We start from the raw sequence: 20,859 nt of genomic DNA on the forward strand, positions 1-20,859 counted from the left end.
GAAGGGTGAAAGAAAGGTGTAGGATTATTTTCTAGAAGTTTTTGGAGGTTTATGGAATTTTTTGTTAACTGTTTGGATTTTCTAGCAATTATTTGGAACTAAAAAGATTTATTAGGAATTAAGAAACACAAAAATAATTAAAAAGATTTTTTTCTAAATAATTTTATTAAATAAAAACCATTTTCTGAGTTATCATAATTATTTACTATTTTCCTAGAATAAAACATTTGTCCAGATTTTTATTTATTATTTTATCACCAAAAGGATTGAAACTGGATAAAAACATTTTCTTAAATTTATTTCATCGAGAGAATATTTTAAAACCTTTATCCAATTTAGTAATGATTTACAAAAATTTCCTATTTAAAAAACCTATTTTAGGATTTTAGGAATTATTTTTGTAATGAGAAACATATTTATTGCGCAATGATGATGTTAACAAGGGATTTTAAAAGGAAAAGGGGTGTTGATGTGGCATGCCACGTCGAACGGATTGCTGATGCGACTAGACGTGCGGGACAGGCATGTTGATGTGGCTAGCCCACATGGCCAAGCTGATTGGGCGGGGATCTATTTAGGGGCAATTTGCTAGGTATCATCGCAAAAAATCATAAAAATTAGAAAATATCATCTTCTGTGAGGATGACATATGGGCCTTGAGCACATATGTCATAATCATAGCCGATGTTATTTTCCAATATTGACACTTTTGCGATGGTATCCACCTAATTTTACCATCTATTTAAATCTTAGGGTGTTGATATGAGAACCAACGACTATGATCAAATATGAGTGAACAGGTACACGACTTCTAATCTTAGTCGATCGTGCAAAATCTGATGGCGGGGACTTACCTTCTCTTTTTCTAGCGTGAGCTAAGACCGATGTCAACTCCCGTGCGGTGGTGCATCATCAGAGAAGGGCGAACTCCACATCGCGGTGCCTCGGCCTCGGCGACGAGCGGTGGAAAAGCGTCCTTGGGCCTTGGTGAACACGTTTTAGGGGCGTGCGTGCGTCAAGGAGACACACAGTGTCTTGGCGATGGCAAGGAGCTATGACACGCGGCTCGAGCTCAGTGGGAGCTATCTCGGGCGACACTTGCACTGCGAAGAGCGGGGGAAACAAATGCTAAGGGGTGTGTGACGACGCTTCACGAGTGGTCTGGGGGGTTTATAGGTTGGGGAGGCGGTCCAAGCCGGTTAGGTTTTGTGGCGGCACATGGTGAAATTGCAGTGGACTCCCATTTTCCAGCTCAATTTCCTTCAATCCGCCTTGAGCTTCCATATTGAGGTCGTTTGATTCCATATGTGGCGCCAATTGGTGATTTGTTGCCTTATTCGTGCGTGGAAAAAAGGGGATCGAAGCTTGGATTTGGTTAGTGCTCGGAAGGACTTAGAGTCCCACCCGAACACTTAGAGTCCTCGACCTGCAACCCCGTGGATCAAATTTTGCACCTGTCCTCACCCCCATCGGGTCTAAAACCCGCGGGCACCCGACCCACCCTAACTTGTTGTCCGCCTTAGGAAAGGCGGAGGGAGAAAGGAAAGTTCTTGTAGCCAAAAGGATTAGGGTCACTGGTGTGCTCCTTGTAGCTTCCAAATTGATCTCCTCCTACCTCACCTTCTTTTGATCAAGAGTGGATTTGGTGGCCATGTGGGACATAGTACAAAGAAGGAAAAGGGGTGCAAGGTAGAAGGCAAAGCTGACGATTGGGCCCGGGCATGAGAGTGTGAGAGAGAGGTGGGAGTTAGGCGCGGTCATGCGGGTGGTGAGCAGGTTGGCGTGGCTGTGGCCCAGGAGTGGCACGCATAGGAGGCGGGCTGAGGTGGCTTGGGTCGGGATGGCGCGGGGGAGGGAGTGGAGGTGGGCTTGGCCTACGAGCTCGTGCTCGGGACGGGAGAGGGCTAAAGCCAGGATTGGGCCAAAGGAAGAAAGAGGGAGACTGACTGGTGGATTGGGTCAGACCTCAGAGGAGGAAGAGAGATTGACCTGTTGTCCACCTTAGGAAAGGCGAAGGGAGAAAGGAAAGTTCTTGTAGCCAAAAGGATTATGGTCGCTGGTGTGCTCCTTGTAGCTTCCAAATTGATCTCCTCCTGCCTCACCTCTTTTTGATCGAGCGTGGATTTGGTGGCCGTGTGGAACACAGTACAGAGAAGGAAAAGGGGTGCAAGGTAGAAGGAAAAGTTGATGATTGGGTCCGGGCATGAGAGTGTGTGAGAGAGGTGGGAGTTAGGCGCGGTCACGCGGGTGGTGAGCAGGTTGGCGTGGTTGCGACCCAGGAGTGGCAAGCATGGGAGGCGGGCTGAGGTGGCTTGGGCCGGGATGGCGCGGGGGAGGGAGTGGAGGTGGGCTTGGCCTACGAGCTCGGGCTCGGGAAGGGAGAGGGCTGGAGCCAGGATTGGGCCAAAGGAAGAAAGAGGGAGACTGACTGGTGGATTGGGTCGGACCTCAAAGGAGGAAGAGAGATTGGGAGAGGGAGGGAAAACCTAGGAGGGATTTCTCTTTATTTTTCTTTTGATTCTTTTTCTTTCCTTTTTCTTTTATTGCAATTTCTTTATTCATTATTTCCTTGATAAATTTTTGTTTCAAATTTAGGCTATTACATTGCCGGTGCATTAGGGTAGCCCTATTAGGCTCCGCCCCTGGAGAGGTACATGGAATACAACGGTTTATCATCAAAGGCACCATAAATGTTTTTTTTGGTCATGAGGAATTGTGGAGAGCCCTTCTAATATATATATATGGATGGTATAATTTGTAGCCAGCTATAAAATAGGCTATCCTATAGCCAGGCTTCTTATGGTGGCTCTCCTGGTTCTAGGAAACCGATTTTGCGTTGAGCTGATCCTGGTTGCGTCGTAGTTGAGCCGAGCCCATTATGATTCAACAGCCAGACATTTTTCCATGCCTTCTATTCATGAGCCAAGCTGAAGCGAGCTAATGGAAACTAGTGGCACAATTGTAACTACCGTCCTGATCGTGAGGATCAGTTAATGCTTGATTGCGGGGTCTACAGGAATCAAATCAGACTCCTAAAATTACCGACTATATTTGATTATGTCCGCTGCAGCAACGAAACCAATGTTGACTATATTTGGATCGTTACTATCTGACAGCATTTATTATCCTGCTGGCCGCCGTAGCTAGCCCCATGTATGAAACAAAGAGATGTATTTGATTGTGTTACCGTAAAATTGCCGCACCTGTTACCATGTGCTGACAATGAGATATTTCTTTTCTTACTACAAAATACTACTCTATTTACTACAAAAATGTAATAGTGTGGTTTGAATCAAATTAGCGTAAGCATAGTATACGTAGCATACATAAATCATTAAGCATCATCCATGAACCATGAACAAGAAAATCAACTCGGTCTTCCGTTTTCGCCCGACTCAAATCGTGACCAACTCGATCTCTGCTAGTCTAATTGCCGCACACCACCAATATAGACCAGTTGAAAGTCATCTGATATTTTGCTTACCGCAAAATGTACATCAATTTGTCGTATAAAGTGAAGTGAATTATGATATTTAAATGTAGCCATGATAACAATAAAAGCTAACATCAATTACGACAATGGAATGTGGTAGTTACTACATTTTTTAGTGGTTGTATTCGTTTTAGATGCATAGGATACCGCGGGAATGAATTGGAAATTGAGTTCCTATAATTGACATGTTGATTGACAATAAAATGATATATCACCGACAACAAAAATGTTGCAGTGGTTTGGATGAAGAGTGAAGCTGGAGGGAATATATTTACGAGAATGCCATATAGTGTTTACTACATTTATGGTCGACCAGTTACGACAATAAGTAGTAATTCAATTACATGCACTCTGTTCAATTACTGCTCTCAGAAACATATTTTAACTGTTAGATGTCGAATCAATTACTACAATGGAGTGCATTAGTTTCTGGGAACGGGGGCTCAATTTGGGGGGAGCTCAGCTGGTTCCATCGCTATGGATGAGGACGACTGAGAGAGCCGAGCCGAGCCGGGATGAAGGGATCAGGAAGATAACGAGTCTGTTAGGTGGTTGGGCTGGAGCAGGAAGAGATCGATTGGTCAGGTGCGCTCACTTTGGGTCCAGCTACAAAATTAGCTATTCTACAACCAGCTATAGATAAATACATCTATATATATCATCAAAGCTTTTTCTGTACTCCCAGATATGTTTATACTTCCCTCTAATAGATGTTCAAAAGTAATATATACTTAGGTTATAACCTGATCAATTACAGATCAAACCGAGAGTACATACTCTCGAAAATATAAACTAGTATTACTATATATATATATATATATATATATATATATATATATTGATGATCAATCATCAGCTAGAATATGTATGTGTATGTCTAGCATTCTGCAAGCACATGTCGTGCCAAAATATCAGGCTCCATTCTTGCGCACGTTCCCATCTTCATTTCCAGTGCCAAAATTGGGCATGATCATGCCCTCAATTATGGCTAGCGGTTGCAATTGCACGTACAGACGGTACAGTTGTGTATGTACTGTTGCAATAAAATATGGTGACTTGGTTTCATCCCTGTTGTCTTGGTATAATAGGATCAGTTGCTTTTGGTTTAATCCCTGTTGCCTTGGTAAAAATACTGTATCCTTTTTTCTTATCGTTTGCGACATCGGTTCGGTCATCAATGCATATCTTTAATTATTATTATTTTCTAATTATTTGTTATCTGAAGTTATTGGAAACATAATTATTTTGAAGTATTTTCATCACAAACATACTAATATCATTTTCACGCGACAAATAATGAACCCTAAACATTATTTGTTTAAGAACCCAGCAACGGGGACCCCTAATATTCTTTTCTGTCGATTGAATTGGTTTGAAATAATTTATCTTAGAACGAGTTAAATAAACTCTGAAGCTAATCAGGGACATCCATGTTTTCATTAAACAGCCCAATCAGACAAGACAGTAGGTTGGTGTTTACACTCGCACGATCGCACATGCTTGCCTGAATGGGTATTTGGGTTAGAATTTATTACCTCTATATTTAAATAGATGTTATCTTAAAATATATACAGTCAAATTTTAATCATTAATATACACAAAACTATTAAAATTTGATATATAAAAATAATAATAGTAAATTTATTATGAAAAATAATTTAAAATCATCTAATTTTTATCAACTTTTATTAAGAGATAGCTATCAAAAGTAATATTTAAACGTATTTATTGGAGATTATATGGATATTCTAAACGATAAGAAAAAAAGAACAGAATAGTAGGAGATAAAAACGGTTGTTCGTTTGTCATCCACTTTATTATTTCCCCCTGGCAACCAGAGAATTAACATCAAAACTATCTCTTTTCAGGAAATCGCGCAGAGCCCCACTTGTTATGCACAAAATTTCTTACTGGATCCAAAACTTTTATCTTTGCACGGTATCCCGAATCTGTGCAAAGTAGGAGGTAGTGGACGTGATTACCCCCAATTGGCAAAATGCTAAATACTGCCATCCCAAATTTTTTAGGAACATCCGTATAACACGTGGACATATGCATACATCCAAAAATCAATGGATTCCGGTACAACCCCTCCACCGACTGTACAAACCAATGCTTGGTTCTCAACGACTGCCATCCATGGCTGGCACGCCAAGATTTCTCGTGTGCAGGCGTACAGCCGCCTCCTTAATAAATGCCGATCTTAATTCTTCCGAACCACCGGTGCACCAACCTGAGCACATGAATATGTACTGAGCACAGGGGCAGAGAGAGGATGAAGCCAATAGATGCAGATGTTTGTCTAACTAGAAATGATCAAATGGGTGGATTAGAGGCTGTTTGTATTGAGCTCACGTCAGCCTCGCCAAACGTTGGCGAGCAAAATTTTTGATGGTGCCTTCAACCACTGCAGGCGCAAAAATGAATTGTGGGCAGGTGCATGGGCGTGAGGAGCCGGGTGTTTACATTATGCTTAACGACTTTCTTTCGCGATCTAAAATATTTTTTGAATAGATTTTCGTTTTTTAGCGTTCCAACTATTTTACTTTACAATTTTTTTTACGAAAAGATTTCTATGTTTATTTTCTCTAGAACAGGCTTATATTTACTTTTCTTTTATGAATCCGAAAAATAAAAAGAATAAAAATAAAAAAAGAAATAAAAAAACAAAATAAAGGAACAATAGTTAAGGATAATCTTTGCGTCTATCCAAACAAGCCACGCGGGCATGATCAATGTTTTTTTTTTCGAAGCGAGCCGGGGCTTCTATCCAAAGTACTGTCTACGACCATCTTGGTGTCACGACGGGCAGGAGAACAATGAAGGTATCCGTACTATCCTCCTCTTTTGTCCAAAGCTCTGGTTTTGTCCGTCTTGAGCATCGCTGTTAGATTATCTTTAATTATATATTTTTTATTTTATTTTCTTTTTGATTTTTTTCTATTCTCATTCTTTTTTATTTTCTCTCATCTTAACATCTTCCTTCGAGGGGAATCGCGAAGGGAAAGGAAAAAAAATCCCATCCTGAAGGGAATGATCTTGAGAATCCATTTGTAACGGAAATTGTGAAAGAAAACCGTTGGAACGCTGAAAAAAATGAAAATCCCTTCACGACGGGATTTTCATCCCCGAAGGGAAACCGTTGGAGATGGCCTTAGACCATCTTCAACGGTTTCTCTTCAGGTGCTAGAATCCCTTCACGACGAGATTTTCGTTCACTTCAGCGCTCTAACGGTTTTTTTTTCACGGTTTCCGTTACGAAAGGATTCCTAAGATTATTCCTTTCAGGATAGAATTCTCTCTCCTTTCCTTTCACGATTCCTCTCGAAAAAAAACTGTTATAGATAAAAAAAATAAAAAAAATAGGAATGGAGAAGGGAATTGGAAAAAGAATGAAATGAAGAAAATATAGTTAGAGATGTTCTTAATGACTCCAACCATATGATTCGTATAAAAACCTTGTACAACTTGAAGCAGTCTCTTCTTATACACTTTAAAACGGTCCCATTTCAAACGGTGAATGTCTCAAGGATTCATGTCGAAATTTATCGAAGAAGAATCACCGAGTCCAAAATTCCACTTTGCAGGTAGGATGACGGAGGGCAGCAAGATGCTGTACCGGTAACAAATTACGCGAGCAGCCAAGCAGGGGAGGCTCTGAGCAACAAGTACCATCTACTGTGTGTTGAGCTGCACAGGAGAGAGAAGAGAAGAGGAGAGAGAGAGAGAGAGAGAGAGAGAGAGAGAGAGAGAGAGAGAGAGAGAGAGAGAGAGAGAGAGAGAGAGAGAGAGAGAGAGAGCGGCAAAATCAAAAGGCAGCGAAAGGTGGAGTGGTCTGAGAGCCGGGCAAAGCCGACCGACCCCGCGCGCGCGAGAGAGAGAAGAGCAAAAGGCGGCGCCTTATCACGGTCGCCTCGGCCTCTTCCTCTCCCTCCATCTTTCGCGTCGCATTGTGGTTGTGCGCGCCTTGGGAGCTCTCGGCTTCTTCCCTTCCCGGCCGTTCTTGGCATCTTGCCCCTGGCGGGCTTGGCGGGCTTGGCATTCTCTCGCATCGCTCGTCTTTACCCGCCGGTCTGGTCTGGGTTCCCTTCTCCCGGAGCTGCTTGTCTCCGGCGTGCTCCTCTTTGATGAGCTGCTGCTGCTGGTGGTTGGTGCTGTGAGTCACTTGGGGGTATAAGAGGGAAGGAGGGAGGGCCGGGTGCCGAGGAGTCGGTGGCATTGTGCATGGAGGGGGCGGAGGGTTTGGGCTCGGCTCCGGCGGCGGCGCAGCAGCAGCAGATACGGGTGGTGCGGTGCCCCAAGTGCGACAAGCTCCTGCCGGAGCTGCCCAATTACTCCATCTACGTCTGCGGCGGATGCGGCGCCACCCTCCAAGGTATCTGCTTTCGCTCTCCCCATTTGCTTTGCAGTTAAGTGCCTGGTTCTCCTCTGCTCGACTGCTATGTTCTCTCATCGGGCAAAGTATTATTTTTTTCTAAGTCATTTCATCTGCGTTTGTGCCGTTAATCAGCAATTTTTCGACTAGTCGTTAATCATCAACTACAAGAACGGATTTTCTCTTTGATTTTTCCGACAAAAGATTTGGTTAATTTGTGAAATGGAATAGCGGGGACTGCTATTTCACTGCGTTGGGCGGTTTCCTCGGACGCGGACGTGACGAGTTCATTTCGTCTTCTTTTTCGAAAAAAATAAACATTCCATTTCTTTTAAATCGTTTCTTTATCTTTAATTACTTGGGTATTTTTTTGAAACAAAATTTATTTGAGCACTTTGGTCCTCCTTTTCTTTTGCGTCCCATTTTCTCGAATGTATTTTTTCCCTTTGTTGTTTTTGTAACTTTGCGTGGATTTGGTATCATTCCCGCCTCATTTTTTTGTGACGTAATTCACAGAGGGCAAGCTTGAAGCTTACAACCGTGCAGCTCATTTCTGCAGTAAGTTTTGCGAAAGCCTCGACATTTTTGAGCCGAGCTGATCTACGGAGCTAACTTCAAAATTCTAGTGCCCGAATCCTTGGAAATCGTGGGGAATTTATGCTCTTTATTGTTTCTGTCCAAATGATAAGATTTATTGTTAGTGCTTCTGAATGTGAATGCTAGGTTCTATAATTCTTTGAACTCTAAGCAAAAGGAATCTTTTCGTAACCCTGTTTAAACGTGTTGTTTGTGTGTTTATTTACGAATGTATTCTCTTGGCTGAAACCGCTGAGCATATATTATATTTCGTTGGAGAGAAATTAAACTATCCTTCCGGGAAGCCATCTCAGTTTTTGTGGTCCCCAAATTGGAAAGGCTGAAACCCGTTGAATTTTCTTAGTCTTCGCTGTAAGATGAGGGGTCCCAATTTAGAACAACAAGTGTAGAGCTCTAGATTTTGCAAATTTCTTTATGAAAGGTCATGTTTACACCTTTCTTACAGCAGAGAATAGGGTTATTGACCCAATTATTCTGACTACATTCTCTGTTCAATTTGCTGCTATCATTTGCCGTAAGTTTTAGGGGTTGCCATCTACCAAGTACATTTCTTCTGTAATTCTACTTTTCTGAGCTAGCTGTTGCACAAATGTCTGCTTGAAGTGCAATATTGTTAGACAAGAATTTGTGGAATTACTTAATTAGCACATTTTCAAGGATCCTCTAAATCTTATTCGTAAGACATTTTCTTTGTAAATCTTCCATAATGTTCTTGATCAACTAAATTTTGCTTCACATCGTTTCCCTCTGGACAATTTTGCAGCTAACAAGAATTCAGCATCTGATACTTCTTCAGAGAAGTCTGATTCTGAACATGTGAAGTACCTTCAAGTTCTTGAGAGTTTACCAGATAAGAAAGGAGTAGCATCTGAAGCTAGTTGTGCTGTCCAAGAAGCTGACGCCACTAAAGTTGAAGCTAGGCCAGGAGAGAGATTTGTACCCAACAGAATGGCAGCTGCACACAGCCAATCTGGATTCAGTTTTGATGATAACCGAACCATAAGCACCGTGGTGCTTGAACCTGCGCTTAGAGATGACAGCAGGGAAATTCGGGAGGCAAAATACCGGCGCGCTCGTCATGAAGAAAAAGGAGCAGCAAAAGAACCAACGAGACTAAGAGACAGATCTCCAAGGTCCGTGGTTAACAGCATTGCCCCTAATGCTTATCCTGGAGAAGGCCCATCTGAGTATCATATGAAGCCGGGATTCAGAAATGCCAACGGTGAGCATGCTGACAGGAGAAATTCGGACGGTCCTAGCAGAGTTAACGGGCTTGAGAAAGACCGTTCTGAGCTATTGCGGATGCTTGATGAGTTGAGGGACCAGGTGCAGAGATCTTGTGAGATCGCTGACAAGCCAAGTGGAAGTGCTTCCACAAATAGAGTGGTGGATGCCTCAAATTCGCATAATCCTCATGAGCGGCTGAGTCGACTGCGGTATGGTTCACCTCAGCTGCAACGGGACGGTTCTCAGCGCTCACCATCCTTGAATGGGCAGACACCTGTTATTCCTCATGCTTATCCTTCAGTGCCTGCACAGCAAGACCTTCATGGATATCGGGAACCCGTCGCAAACATGGCCCCCCCTAGCTATCCTGTTGGCCCGTATCCATGGAGAAATTTTGATAATTATTTCCATGGACAGTATGCTCCTGACCCTCTGATCTCTTATCACCATGACGGCTTCTACCATCAGCCTGCTTGCACTTGCTTACATTGTTACCACCGTGAGTTCTTACCAGTTCATGGGGCTCCCCTGGGTTTCAACCATCGCGGGGCACCATATCTTATGAACAATCCCAGCTTGTACCCTGTAGAAGGTCCATTGATGTTTGGTGCACAGAGTTACAATCCAAGAGGTATAAATGCTTTGATGCGACGCAATCACATGAGGGCCGCCATGAGTAGAAAACCTCCACAGACTTGTGAACCAATTGCCAATGGTGCCCCATTTACAATATGCTACAACTGCTATGAGGTGCTGCAGCTTCCCAAGAAGTCTCTCTTGCTGGGGAAAGATGAGTACAAGTTGCGTTGCGGTTCATGCTCACATGCAATTGTGGTCAGACTTGATGGAAGCAGGCTTGATGTTTCAGCACCTACTCCAGTTTCACGCCTATCATCTGGAAGTAAAAATTGCTCCAATAATGGCCAAGGAAGCAATGGACACGATGTTGATTTGAGGCTGCTTCCATCTTATAGTTTTTCTGTAGGCAGTCATTGCTCTCAAGAAAAAGATCTACCCTCGAACTCAAGTGAAGCGGATAAAATGCAAAGCATATCATCGTCTCCCAGCATTTCTGAGGATGATAATAGCCCAGCAAGATCTAATTCACAGAAGCACTCCTCTGGGTCTAGGGACCTTCCTCCTGATGCTGAAGTGGTTATCCGTGTTCCAAGTTTACCTCTCCGCGATCATTTTGGATATTCTCCATCAGAGAGGGTGGTTCATGGGTCAGGCAAAGGAAGCAGAAGTACCTGGTCTGAACACGAAAAGGGTGTGTTAACTGAAAGTTTCAAGCCAAACACAGTGAAAGACGTACCTGTAGCGAGCGTGTTAGACTTGTCAGATGATGAATACGACGATCCTGACTACAGTCAAGATCCAGGTGCTGTGGCGAAATATGTCGACCACCCGAGGGCCACAAAATCGGGTGATTCTTTTTTCTCCAACCTGATAAAGAAGAGCTTTAAAATTAATGGCGGAATGGGCAATGGCAGAGCTAAGGTTTTCATCAATGGCTATCCCATCTCTGATCGTGCCGTCAGGAAGGCTGAGAAGATAGCTGGGCCAATCTATCCCGGTGAATACTGGTATAATTGCACCTTCTGTATTCACTTGACTATTAGGTTTCATTACTGATAGCTGGGCCAATCTATCGTGGCGAATACTGGCATATTTAGTTCTTTTTAAAATATAAAGTTTAGGTACTTGACATTTTGTTCTTATGTATCCTATAGGTATGACTACCGTGCCGGATTCTGGGGAGTTATGGGACAGTCCTGCCTTGGCATGATACTCGTAAGTGAACTTATATTTCACATGGAGTGTTGTTGTACCTACTCATATCTTGATCAACATTTTAACTGGATCTCTGTTGCAGCCATATATTCCGGAATTTAACTATCCTATGCCGAAGAACTGTGCTGGTGGAAATACTGGTGTATTCATCAACGGGAGAGAACTTCATCAGAAGGATTTGGATTTACTCGTGGGTCGTGGACTTTCAGATTCTCCTGATAGATCATATAGAGTTGAAATTTCTGGTAAAGTATTCGATGAAGTATCTGGTGAAGAGCTTTATTGCCTTGGCAAACTTGCACCAACGTAAGTAACTCAAATCTTCCAGTTTCTTTATTCCGGAGTGTCGTCCCTACGGACCAATGTCCACTTGTCCAGTTCCCTTGCGTAGCTGCATATGCCATTGCTCATACCCAATTGATTACTCTTTGAGAAAGGCATTCAAAGCATATAGGATCGATATAGGGATTCTGGGTATTGCTACCTGTTTGCACTAAATTCCTTAAGACATGACGCTCAATTTAGTCATATGAAGGCAAGATTGGACCTCTTTGCAGATAGACTGAAGCTGGAGGTCTTTTGAACTCCTGCTTTGTTCCCCTTAGGATTGCTAGTAATTCCTTTTCACCTGTCCAGTTGCTGACTTAAATTCATATCTCTTATGCTAGTGTCAAATATGCTGCCTATCAAACCAACTGTTTAGTATAACTGGGCACATTTATGTAGACGCTGCAGATCTGTATTTTTTGTGAACAAAAAACACAAACTGTGTGAATCGGTATGTATAGTTCAAAGAGTTTTTATTTTCAAGGCCAAATTTATAGATCTCTCTTAACCTGGCCTGATTAACGCACATATTATATGGTCGTCTTCAACATATTCAGTGCTACTACGTGTTTGTTTGGTGCTGTATCCAAGCCCATCTGTTGTTACTCGAAAGCTGTGATCACAATCTGTTGTCGAAAACAGGGTGGAGAAAATGAAACGCGGTTTCGGCATGCGAGTCCCAAGGATCATCCAGTGAGGCTGAAAGGGGCTCGAACCGACCGGAGGCTCGGTGATGGTGGTTGTCAGCCGAGTTGATGGATCCACCCGTAGGATCCCAGATCGTTCCGTCCTGTTCTCTTCTGAAGCTAGTCTTCTTGCGTGCCGCCGCCTGCTTGCTGGCTCGCCTGCCTCTGGTTATTTTGCTGCAAGAAGGAAGGGTGTCCCGTGTGATGTAATTTTGCTGGCGTCTGTGGATTGGGGAAACTTTGCAATACAAGTTTCGTGTCGTGTAACGTGTCTATGAATTGTTAAATGTGTATGTCTACGAATTGTACTGTTGTTTTTTTAAAAATAGTCACGTGCATGTGAACAAGGGGACTGGGACCAGCCATCCTGCAGATTATTGAACTGAGGGCCCAAGCCTAGCCTTTTTTTTTTACCGTAAAAACCAATGGCCGCAAAATCCATTCCGGTACGTATGAAGCTGACTTGTGTGACCGTGAAACATAGGCTGTACGGTTGGAAGCTCTTCTGGCCCTTCCACCGGCTTCGCGTAAGGTTCACAAATTTGTTAAAAATCGTTTGAAATTTGCGGTTTTTGACAAATTCAGTCCACACCGTATTCAGAATACGATCATATTTTGGTTCGATTCAAATTCAAAAATTTGAAAATTTGACAAAATTTGTTTGATTTCTATTGAATTTCACCAAATTTGTAGCAATATTTACGAATTTCGAAGAATTCATCAGCCACCGCATTTTGTTGGTCGAACGAATTCGTGAACCTTGCTCCACGTGGTAGGGCATGTCCACAGAGGTACAGTTAGGTAGCTATAGCACAATCCAACCTAGCATTTTGCCTACGTGGAGGTGCGGTGAGAAGTAACCTGATTCTATAGCTCCTTAACACTGCTTTTATTCTAAAGTAAGGCCATCTCCAAGAGAATCGGTTTTTTCATTCCGCAATAATGTGCCGATGTGTTTTTGTACTTTTTGCCGATCCAAGCAGCCGGTATCGCTCTCCAACGGCTTCGGTATCAGGCAGCACAGTGTTGCGGGAGAAAAGCGGCAGCGGCAAATTTGCGGGAGAAAAATGATCCCGTAATACTGTAGCGGGTGGATGACTGTGGGTCCGAAAGAAGGATGAGAGTAATGGAAGATAGGAAATATGTTAGCTGTTGGAAATAAAAAAAATAGAGAATGCTGTAATAGTGTTATAGGGGATGAATTTTTAGAGTATCTGTTGGAGATGACCTAACGTGCAAAGTGGCTTGATCCCATAGTTTTGTTTTAAGTTGCGTGAAGCTTAATCCTGACGAAAAGAAGGCAGAAATCTTCCAATGAAACAGACGTGACAGTGACGACGGATCGGACGTTGTTTCGCATTTCCATCGATGTCTCTCTCTCTTCTTTCATTTGAGCGAGATCCACCTTCTTCTCTCTTCTTGTTCCTTCCTTTTTCTCGGTTGTTTGAAACAGACACGGATGGAGATTGGAGAAGCTCGGTCTTTTTTTTAGAGCTCGGCCTTCTTGTAGGCATGGACGCCGGAGGATGGAATCATCCTGAGTGCAATGGGAACCACCTCTAAGTACTGTGATTCAGCCCTTAGTGTTAGAATTCTGACATCTATAATTTACACATGTGTGAGTTCGTTAAGTGATACATCTATTATATAAAATATAAGTTGATTTGCATGTCACCTTTTCACTTTCTCTGCTCTCATCTAATAGAACTCTCTAAAATTCGAATAATTTACTCATTTTTACCATCCATTATCGTCCTTCAATCTCCTAGTCTCATTAGTGGCTACGGATATGAGATCCGTTATACTAATGAAAATAAATAAATAAATTAGAAAAAAAATTAGTAGATAATCTTCTCATTCCTTTTTGGATCACATTTGAAATCAAAACTACGATATCGCTCCCGACGTATTTGTTCGGTAACACTTGTATAACGTATCAATATCTCTATACTTAAATTCATAATTAATATTATCATGTCTAATATTTATATTTTTTTTAACCCAAGGCTTTAGACATAGACATGCTCGTGGGCACGTTATCCTGGTAGTCAGAGGTGGAGATCCATGATCTGTTGGTTGTTGGCTTCTTCTTCAACTCATGTGCTTCTCAATGGTTGCCCTGGAGAGGTTATTGAGCATCGTCGCGGCCTCCGGCAAGGGGATCCTCTCTCCCCGATGCTCTTTATCCTCGTGATGGATATGTTGAATTCGTTGTTTCTCAAGGCGGCCGAGGAAGGATTGTTAGGTTCTCTGGCTAACAGGAATATTGGCCACCGACTCTCTATGTATGCGGACGACGTCGTCTTGTTTATCCAGCCCACGGCAAGAGATCTTTCTTTGACCAAGGCCATTCTTCGTTGTTTTGGAAATGTGACTGGATTGCATACCAACATGCAGAAGAGCTCATTTGTTCCCATCCAATGCCGCGATTCTGACCTGGAGTTGGTGCACTCGATGCTGCCGTGCACAAGGGTCAGATTTCCGTGCAAATACCTGGGCTTGCCGCTATCCATTCACAAACTCCGCATAAGTGATTTGCAGCCGCTCGTGGATAAGTTTGATGACAAACTACCGGGATGGAAAGCGGGGCTACTGACTACCGCTGGGAGAACTATCTTGGTGTGGGTAACACTCACGGCCCTGCCTATCTACACCCTTCTGGTCGTAGATGAGTCAAAGTGGCTGATCAAAGCCATTGATCGGAGACGGCGCGTGTTTCTTTGGAAAGTAAGATCTAAGGTCAAGGGAGGGCACTGCGTCGTTGCGTGGAGGCGGGTCTGTCGGCCCACTGATCTTGGAGGTCTTGGCATCCACAACTTGGAGCTCCTCGGTTGGTCACTGAGGATGCACTGGCTTTGGCTGTCGAAAACGTATTCGGACCGACCTTGGGCAACATCCACTCCTCCTGTACAGGCCACCGTCCAAGCGATGTTTGCCATATCTGTGACGACTGAGGTCGGTGACGGTTGATCCACTTTGTTTTGGACAGATAGATGGCTGCTCGGTCATTCTCTGACGGATATGGCGCCGACCTTGCTCCCATTCATCAAGAGGAGGGTTGTAAACCGTTGAACAGTTTTTGAAGCGATGCAGAACATGGCATGGATCCAGGACATTAGCGGCAACCTGACTGTGCTCGCGTTGGAGGAGTTCCTCCTGGTCGTGGACGCGGTGGGGGGCATGGTTCTGGACCCTGGGTGCTCTGATAAGCATGTGTGGACTCCTTTGGCCTCAGGCATGTTTTCCTCTAGCTCCGCTTACCGTCGATTCTTCACGGGTTCTATCAGCTTTGAGCCCTACAAGAGGATCTGGAAGACAAAGGCTCCGATGCGGGCTAAGTTCTTCATTTGGCTGGCCATGTTGAATAGATGTTGGACGGCGGACCGCCTTGCGCACTGGGGCTTGCAGCATCCGGAGAAGTGCCCGCTATGCGATCAGGCGGAGGAGTCGATTCAACATATCCTTATGGACTGTGTCTTCGCGAGGGAGGTGTGGTTTAAGGCACTCCTTCGTGTTGGGCTGCATGCCCTAACTCCGGGACCCTCTGACTCAATCTTCCAAGAGTGGTGGTGCAAAACACAGCGTAGAGTCTCCAAGGAGATCCGTAAGGGGCTGAATTCTTGGGTCATCCTGGTGGCTTGGTCCATTTGAAAGCATCGCAATCGGTGCGTGTTCGATGGAGAGCGCCCCTTGATCATAGGCCTGTTTCGTGAGATCAACAAGGAGGCGTGTCTTTTGTGCCTCGGAGGAATGTCTCCGTTGCGCTCCTTATTGGGTCGAGTCTTTTAGGTTTCTCGGTCGTCTCTTAGTTCTCAGGCGCGTATGTACTCTATAATCTAACTCTAACTCGGCTGTCGGTATGGCTTTAAACTTGTTTGAGACCATTCTCTTTTCTTAATATAATGACACGTAGCTCTCCTACGTGTTCGAAAAAAAAAAAGAAAAGGAAAGACCTAGAGTGCAGATGGGCCAATTTGATGGACCAAGGCCTAGGCCGAACCAGAAGATTGAAGGCTGTTAGAGGGCCCCCGATGTCACTAGCTCAATGGCCCAATCCATCATCCGCGAAACCCTAGCCTCACTGCATGACTCCTCACCTGCGCCTCCAGCTCGACCCCTCCCCGGACCTGCTCCGTCGCCGCTAACGCCCCGCACCTCGCCGCCGCGGACGCCTCCCGCCCGTCGCCGAGATGGTACGCCGCTTCTCCTCTTCCTGACATTCCTCCTCTATGCCGAAGACCTGTGCCCTCTGCGGATTTGTCTTGCGCAGGTCTGGGACGTATTGGAATTCGTTTCAGTGTTCGTAGGCCGCATCAAATGAATTATTGCGTACCATTCTTTGGAGGGTGCGTTGCGTGTCTTGCGAGATCCTAGTGTTTTGTGGGCGCTAAAACTTGGTCGTTCTGCCGCAATTCGATATGCTGTGATGGGCTAAGCTCTCTTGAGTAGTGTTGGGATTGGGGTGCGGTTTGATTTTTCCTGCTGCAAACATACTTCGGAGCAGTCCTTGTGTTTTTCCAATCCTCTTGGAACGTGCAGTGTTTAAGGTGGTTCAGGATGCCCAAACAGGCCTTCAGAGTACACGAAAGGCATCGAGGTGCTGTTGTTTGCATTGTAGAATGTAGAATCACTGGAAGTCTGCAATAGCTTCGGCTCAAGTATGGTCAAGTGGTAGCCCGTCGGTAGGGTTGAGGACGCACTTTGGGAGTGAGGTGTGGGGCTGTGGGCAGTAGGATCGCCCACTGCATTTTGTGCCGGGAAAGGCACACGAAGGAGACCTCAGGTTCACTAGTGTGAAGGGCCACACATTACGCAAAGTCTGCTACACCTAAGGGCTAAGGTGGCATGCCTAAACTTGCCGGTGGTGAACTTTGGTTGTTTCTGCCAAAGTTTTCAGTGTTAGGATCCCATCGAACCTAAGAAAATTGTGAAGCTAATATTGGCAGGGGTGATGACTGATGAGGTAGGTTTATACTCCACACAGCTGGAAACAGGATATGTTTGTTTGACCAAAGTTTTCAGTGTTGTTAGGATTTCTTTGCACCAAAGAAAATCGTGAAACTAATATTGACAGCTGGTTATGTGGTAGGTTTATAATCTGAGTCCAAGATAGGCTTAACCCTGCAGTTTCGGTGGTGATTTAATGTTAATGAAGACACTTGGGAGCTCTTAAAAAAGTATCGGTGGAGAGGATAGTGATGACCTTCCGTTCTCAAGTGCTTGGCACTATCGATTTTACATGGTCGAAAAATGTAGTTTTTGAACATTATTTTCTATAGCAATATATTTCTAAGGAAACATTGATATTATCAAAGTACTTATCATAAATCTTGCTACATATAGTTTTACCAACCTAGATGCTTAGAAAATCTTTAGCGATGGGGTGATTTTGCTCATGTTACTATCATAACTTTATGATATTTTAGTGACTTGCATATCTAATATTTTAGTGACTTGCATATCTAATATTTAAGGAATGAATGAATGATATTGTGTTCTTGTGATGTGTCAACCTGAGTGTGTGCAATCCTTTTACTTGATGCTAACATGTAGCTGCCCTATCTGTTAGTCTTGAAGCTACATTAGTACTTCACAACTACACTTATACTTGTATTATTGTATTGAACAACTTTAGTAAGCAGCTGTGTAATTTGTTGTTTTTGCAATGCCTATGCAGACGAAGCGCACCAAGAAGGCCGGAATCGTTGGCAAATATGGTACGTGCTCAAAAAATATGACTTATCTTCCCTATTTGTGTCTGGGACATTATGAAGTTAAACCCTTGCAAATTACAACGTTATAGGAACTAGGTATGGTGCTAGCTTGCGTAAGCAAATCAAGAAGATGGAGGTGTCTCAACATTCCAAGTACTTCTGCGAGTTCTGTGGGAAGGTAGGTCTTCTGTTAGTTGGCCTGGTTATGCATTTGTCCAGCTGCTACTGGCTGTTTTGAGCATAGTCATGTAAAACTGGGTCGATGGCGCGTTCCCCGACCCCAGGACGCCATCCCGAATCGAGGGTTGGGAATGAATGGGGTCGATGTCCCAATTCTTCGAGGGTCGTCGCCCCTTTGCCACACATATCGACTGCGGGACTCGATGCATATGGATCGGGACAGGACGTCAACCCTTTGCCACATAGGTAATACTATGGAGCTTAGGGCTTATTTGACGGCGTGAAGAGCAAACCTCACTGGCGGAGCACGGAAGGCACAGAGGGTGGACTATCGCGGCCACTGCCGTTAGATTGCGCACCGCTGCTGCTGGATCTGAAGCTGCAGAGCGGCATGGAGCGCGGAGCAGCACTACGGGATTGGGGAGGGGAAGGGGGATGAAGAGGAGGAGTAGGGGCAGCGGCTGATCGGTGCTCACGACTGGGATAACAATGTGGTGGTGGCGGCGGTCGAGTCCCAGCCTTCAATTTTAACCTTTTTGGGCACACGTTAAGTGCTAAGTGGCATGTTGGTGGGCTTATGGGTTGGCTGGTGGGCTACGCCACTCCCCTCCCTTCTCCTTTCCCTTTTTCTCCTTTTTCTTTTCTCCTTTCCCTTTTTCTCCTTTTTCTTTTCTCCTTTCCCTTTTTCTTCTTTTTCTTTTCTCCTTTTCTTTTTCCTTTCCGGGGTCACAACCCTCAACCCGTCGCTTTGTCCCAGGGTCATCGACCCATGTCGCGAATTGTCGTCCCAAAGAGGTATACCCCTCGTACCCCATTTTTCTCAAATGTCCTCCCACGTCCCTCGACCCTGTTCCTCAACCCGATCGACCCAGAATTCTGGTGACTATGGTTTTGAGCTATTGACTGCAAGCTATCTTTATCAACTTTGTACTTGTTATCGCTACTACTGGACTGTTATGTAGTATAGACGTAGACTGTATAGTGATTTGAGCACATGAAAGCAGTCTGCCTTAAATGTATTCCTTTGTCTATTTTGTTCATTTGGTCTCGTATTTGAATGGTTTATAAGATGTTTAAGCATGTTGAGCAATTTGTTTCTGAAATATAGACATGAAAAAGTACAGCTTTGCTGTGTTGTCTTACCAGTTTGCTGTGAAGAGGAAAGCAGTTGGAATTTGGGGATGCAAGGATTGCGGGAAGGTCAAGGCTGGTGGTGCTTATACCATGAAGTATTACCCTTGCCAACTTGCTTCTTTTCTTCCGAAACAACCATACATTGTCGCAAATCGTCACAATTCTTCTATGTGTATTTGCAGCACTGCTAGTGCGGTCACCGTCAGGAGCACAATCCGTCGCTTGAGGGAGCAGACTGAAGCGTGATTGTAGTTCTCTTCAGGAGTCGTGGGGTTTTGTAGTCGAGTCAAGACTTGGAATCAGTATATTGTGGCTATTTGGCCGAAGAGCATCCTCCAGTAATTTTGGCTTATGCTTTAGTATCTCTAAAAGTATGTTGCTATGATTTGTACTTGGTTGCCGTTACAAAATTGACCAGTGATCTGTGATCCTATGCTCACTTTCATGACGTCGAATTTCCTTGTCGTTTCTACGTTTGTAGCTGCGTCTCTGGTTTGCGATTTTTGTTGTCTCTGTCATTGGTGTTGAAATTATGAGGCTGTTACGTTTGTTTGCTCAAAATCGACGAGAACTATAGGTGTGGTAGTTATGTTGCGTTACCCACCATAGACCTTGCACTGCACCCGTGAAGAATGCCGTGTGGAGATACTGACCTTAATGTGGATCTTCCTCACAATCATGCACTACATGGTATTCCATTAATTATTGTGAATGTTTCAAATAGTGACATAAACTCATAAAAAGAGCAGCAAGCATCTTCAATGTATACAAAGAATCAATGATGTGAGTATGTGTATAGGAACTTGAGAATAAGCTGAATCTATTTCTAAATTCTTTAAATTATATTCTTGATGAGAGTAGTATACTAACTAATGAATGTACTTCACTTGTACTCAGATTTTAAGGACTAGCATAATTGGAGGATGAGGAACGAGACGTAAAGCTTCATAATTTGAGGTTGTGCTTAACTACACAACTAATTGAAGACGGTATCACGAGGAGAGGGAGGCCGGTTCTAGCTAGGAAGAAAAAGTTCAAGTCTACTTTTCAACAAAACAAACGGCACAAGATTTAGATCATTCTACAAAGAGTTATGATATTTTGAATGCATGTTACATGGGCTGTCCAGAACTTTTGTAAGTATGCTATCGAGGAAGATGTTATATCAGCAATAGAGGGAGATAGTGCTCAATAATGAATGCCTTATATTTTCCATGAAAGCTCTTCCATTAATATTCCAAGAAGCTTGAAGCAGAAATAGAATCACGCGGTAAGCCAAGCTAAATAGTAGTTTAGCTAATGCTCCTATAAAGCATGAAGCAGAGTTTGATA

The 20,859-nt window shown here is 43.8% G+C and overlaps 2 protein-coding genes across 2 annotated transcripts; both read left to right on the forward strand.

Annotated features, from left to right (window-relative positions):
• Window positions 1-7,310: 7,310 nt before the first annotated feature.
• Window positions 7,311-12,825, forward strand: LOC133922325 (uncharacterized). The gene is made up of 5 exons (XM_062367612.1): window positions 7,311-7,868; window positions 9,229-11,278; window positions 11,426-11,486; window positions 11,569-11,792; window positions 12,456-12,825. Exons 1-5 carry the CDS (start codon window positions 7,718-7,720, stop codon window positions 12,508-12,510), a joined length of 2,541 nt encoding a protein of 846 aa, XP_062223596.1. The 5' UTR covers window positions 7,311-7,717; the 3' UTR covers window positions 12,511-12,825.
• A 5,339-nt stretch (window positions 12,826-18,164) lies between these two features.
• LOC133922326 (large ribosomal subunit protein eL43z-like) lies at window positions 18,165-19,975 on the forward strand. Its single transcript, XM_062367613.1, has 4 exons — window positions 18,165-18,216; window positions 18,303-18,391; window positions 19,540-19,622; window positions 19,710-19,975. The coding sequence occupies exons 1-4, from the start codon at window positions 18,165-18,167 to the stop codon at window positions 19,771-19,773; spliced, it is 288 nt and encodes a 95-aa protein (XP_062223597.1). The 3' UTR covers window positions 19,774-19,975.
• Window positions 19,976-20,859: the final 884 nt, after the last annotated feature.

This window comes from Phragmites australis, chromosome 6, assembly GCF_958298935.1.
Source record: "Phragmites australis chromosome 6, lpPhrAust1.1, whole genome shotgun sequence".
Taxonomy (NCBI): domain Eukaryota; kingdom Viridiplantae; phylum Streptophyta; class Magnoliopsida; order Poales; family Poaceae; genus Phragmites; species Phragmites australis.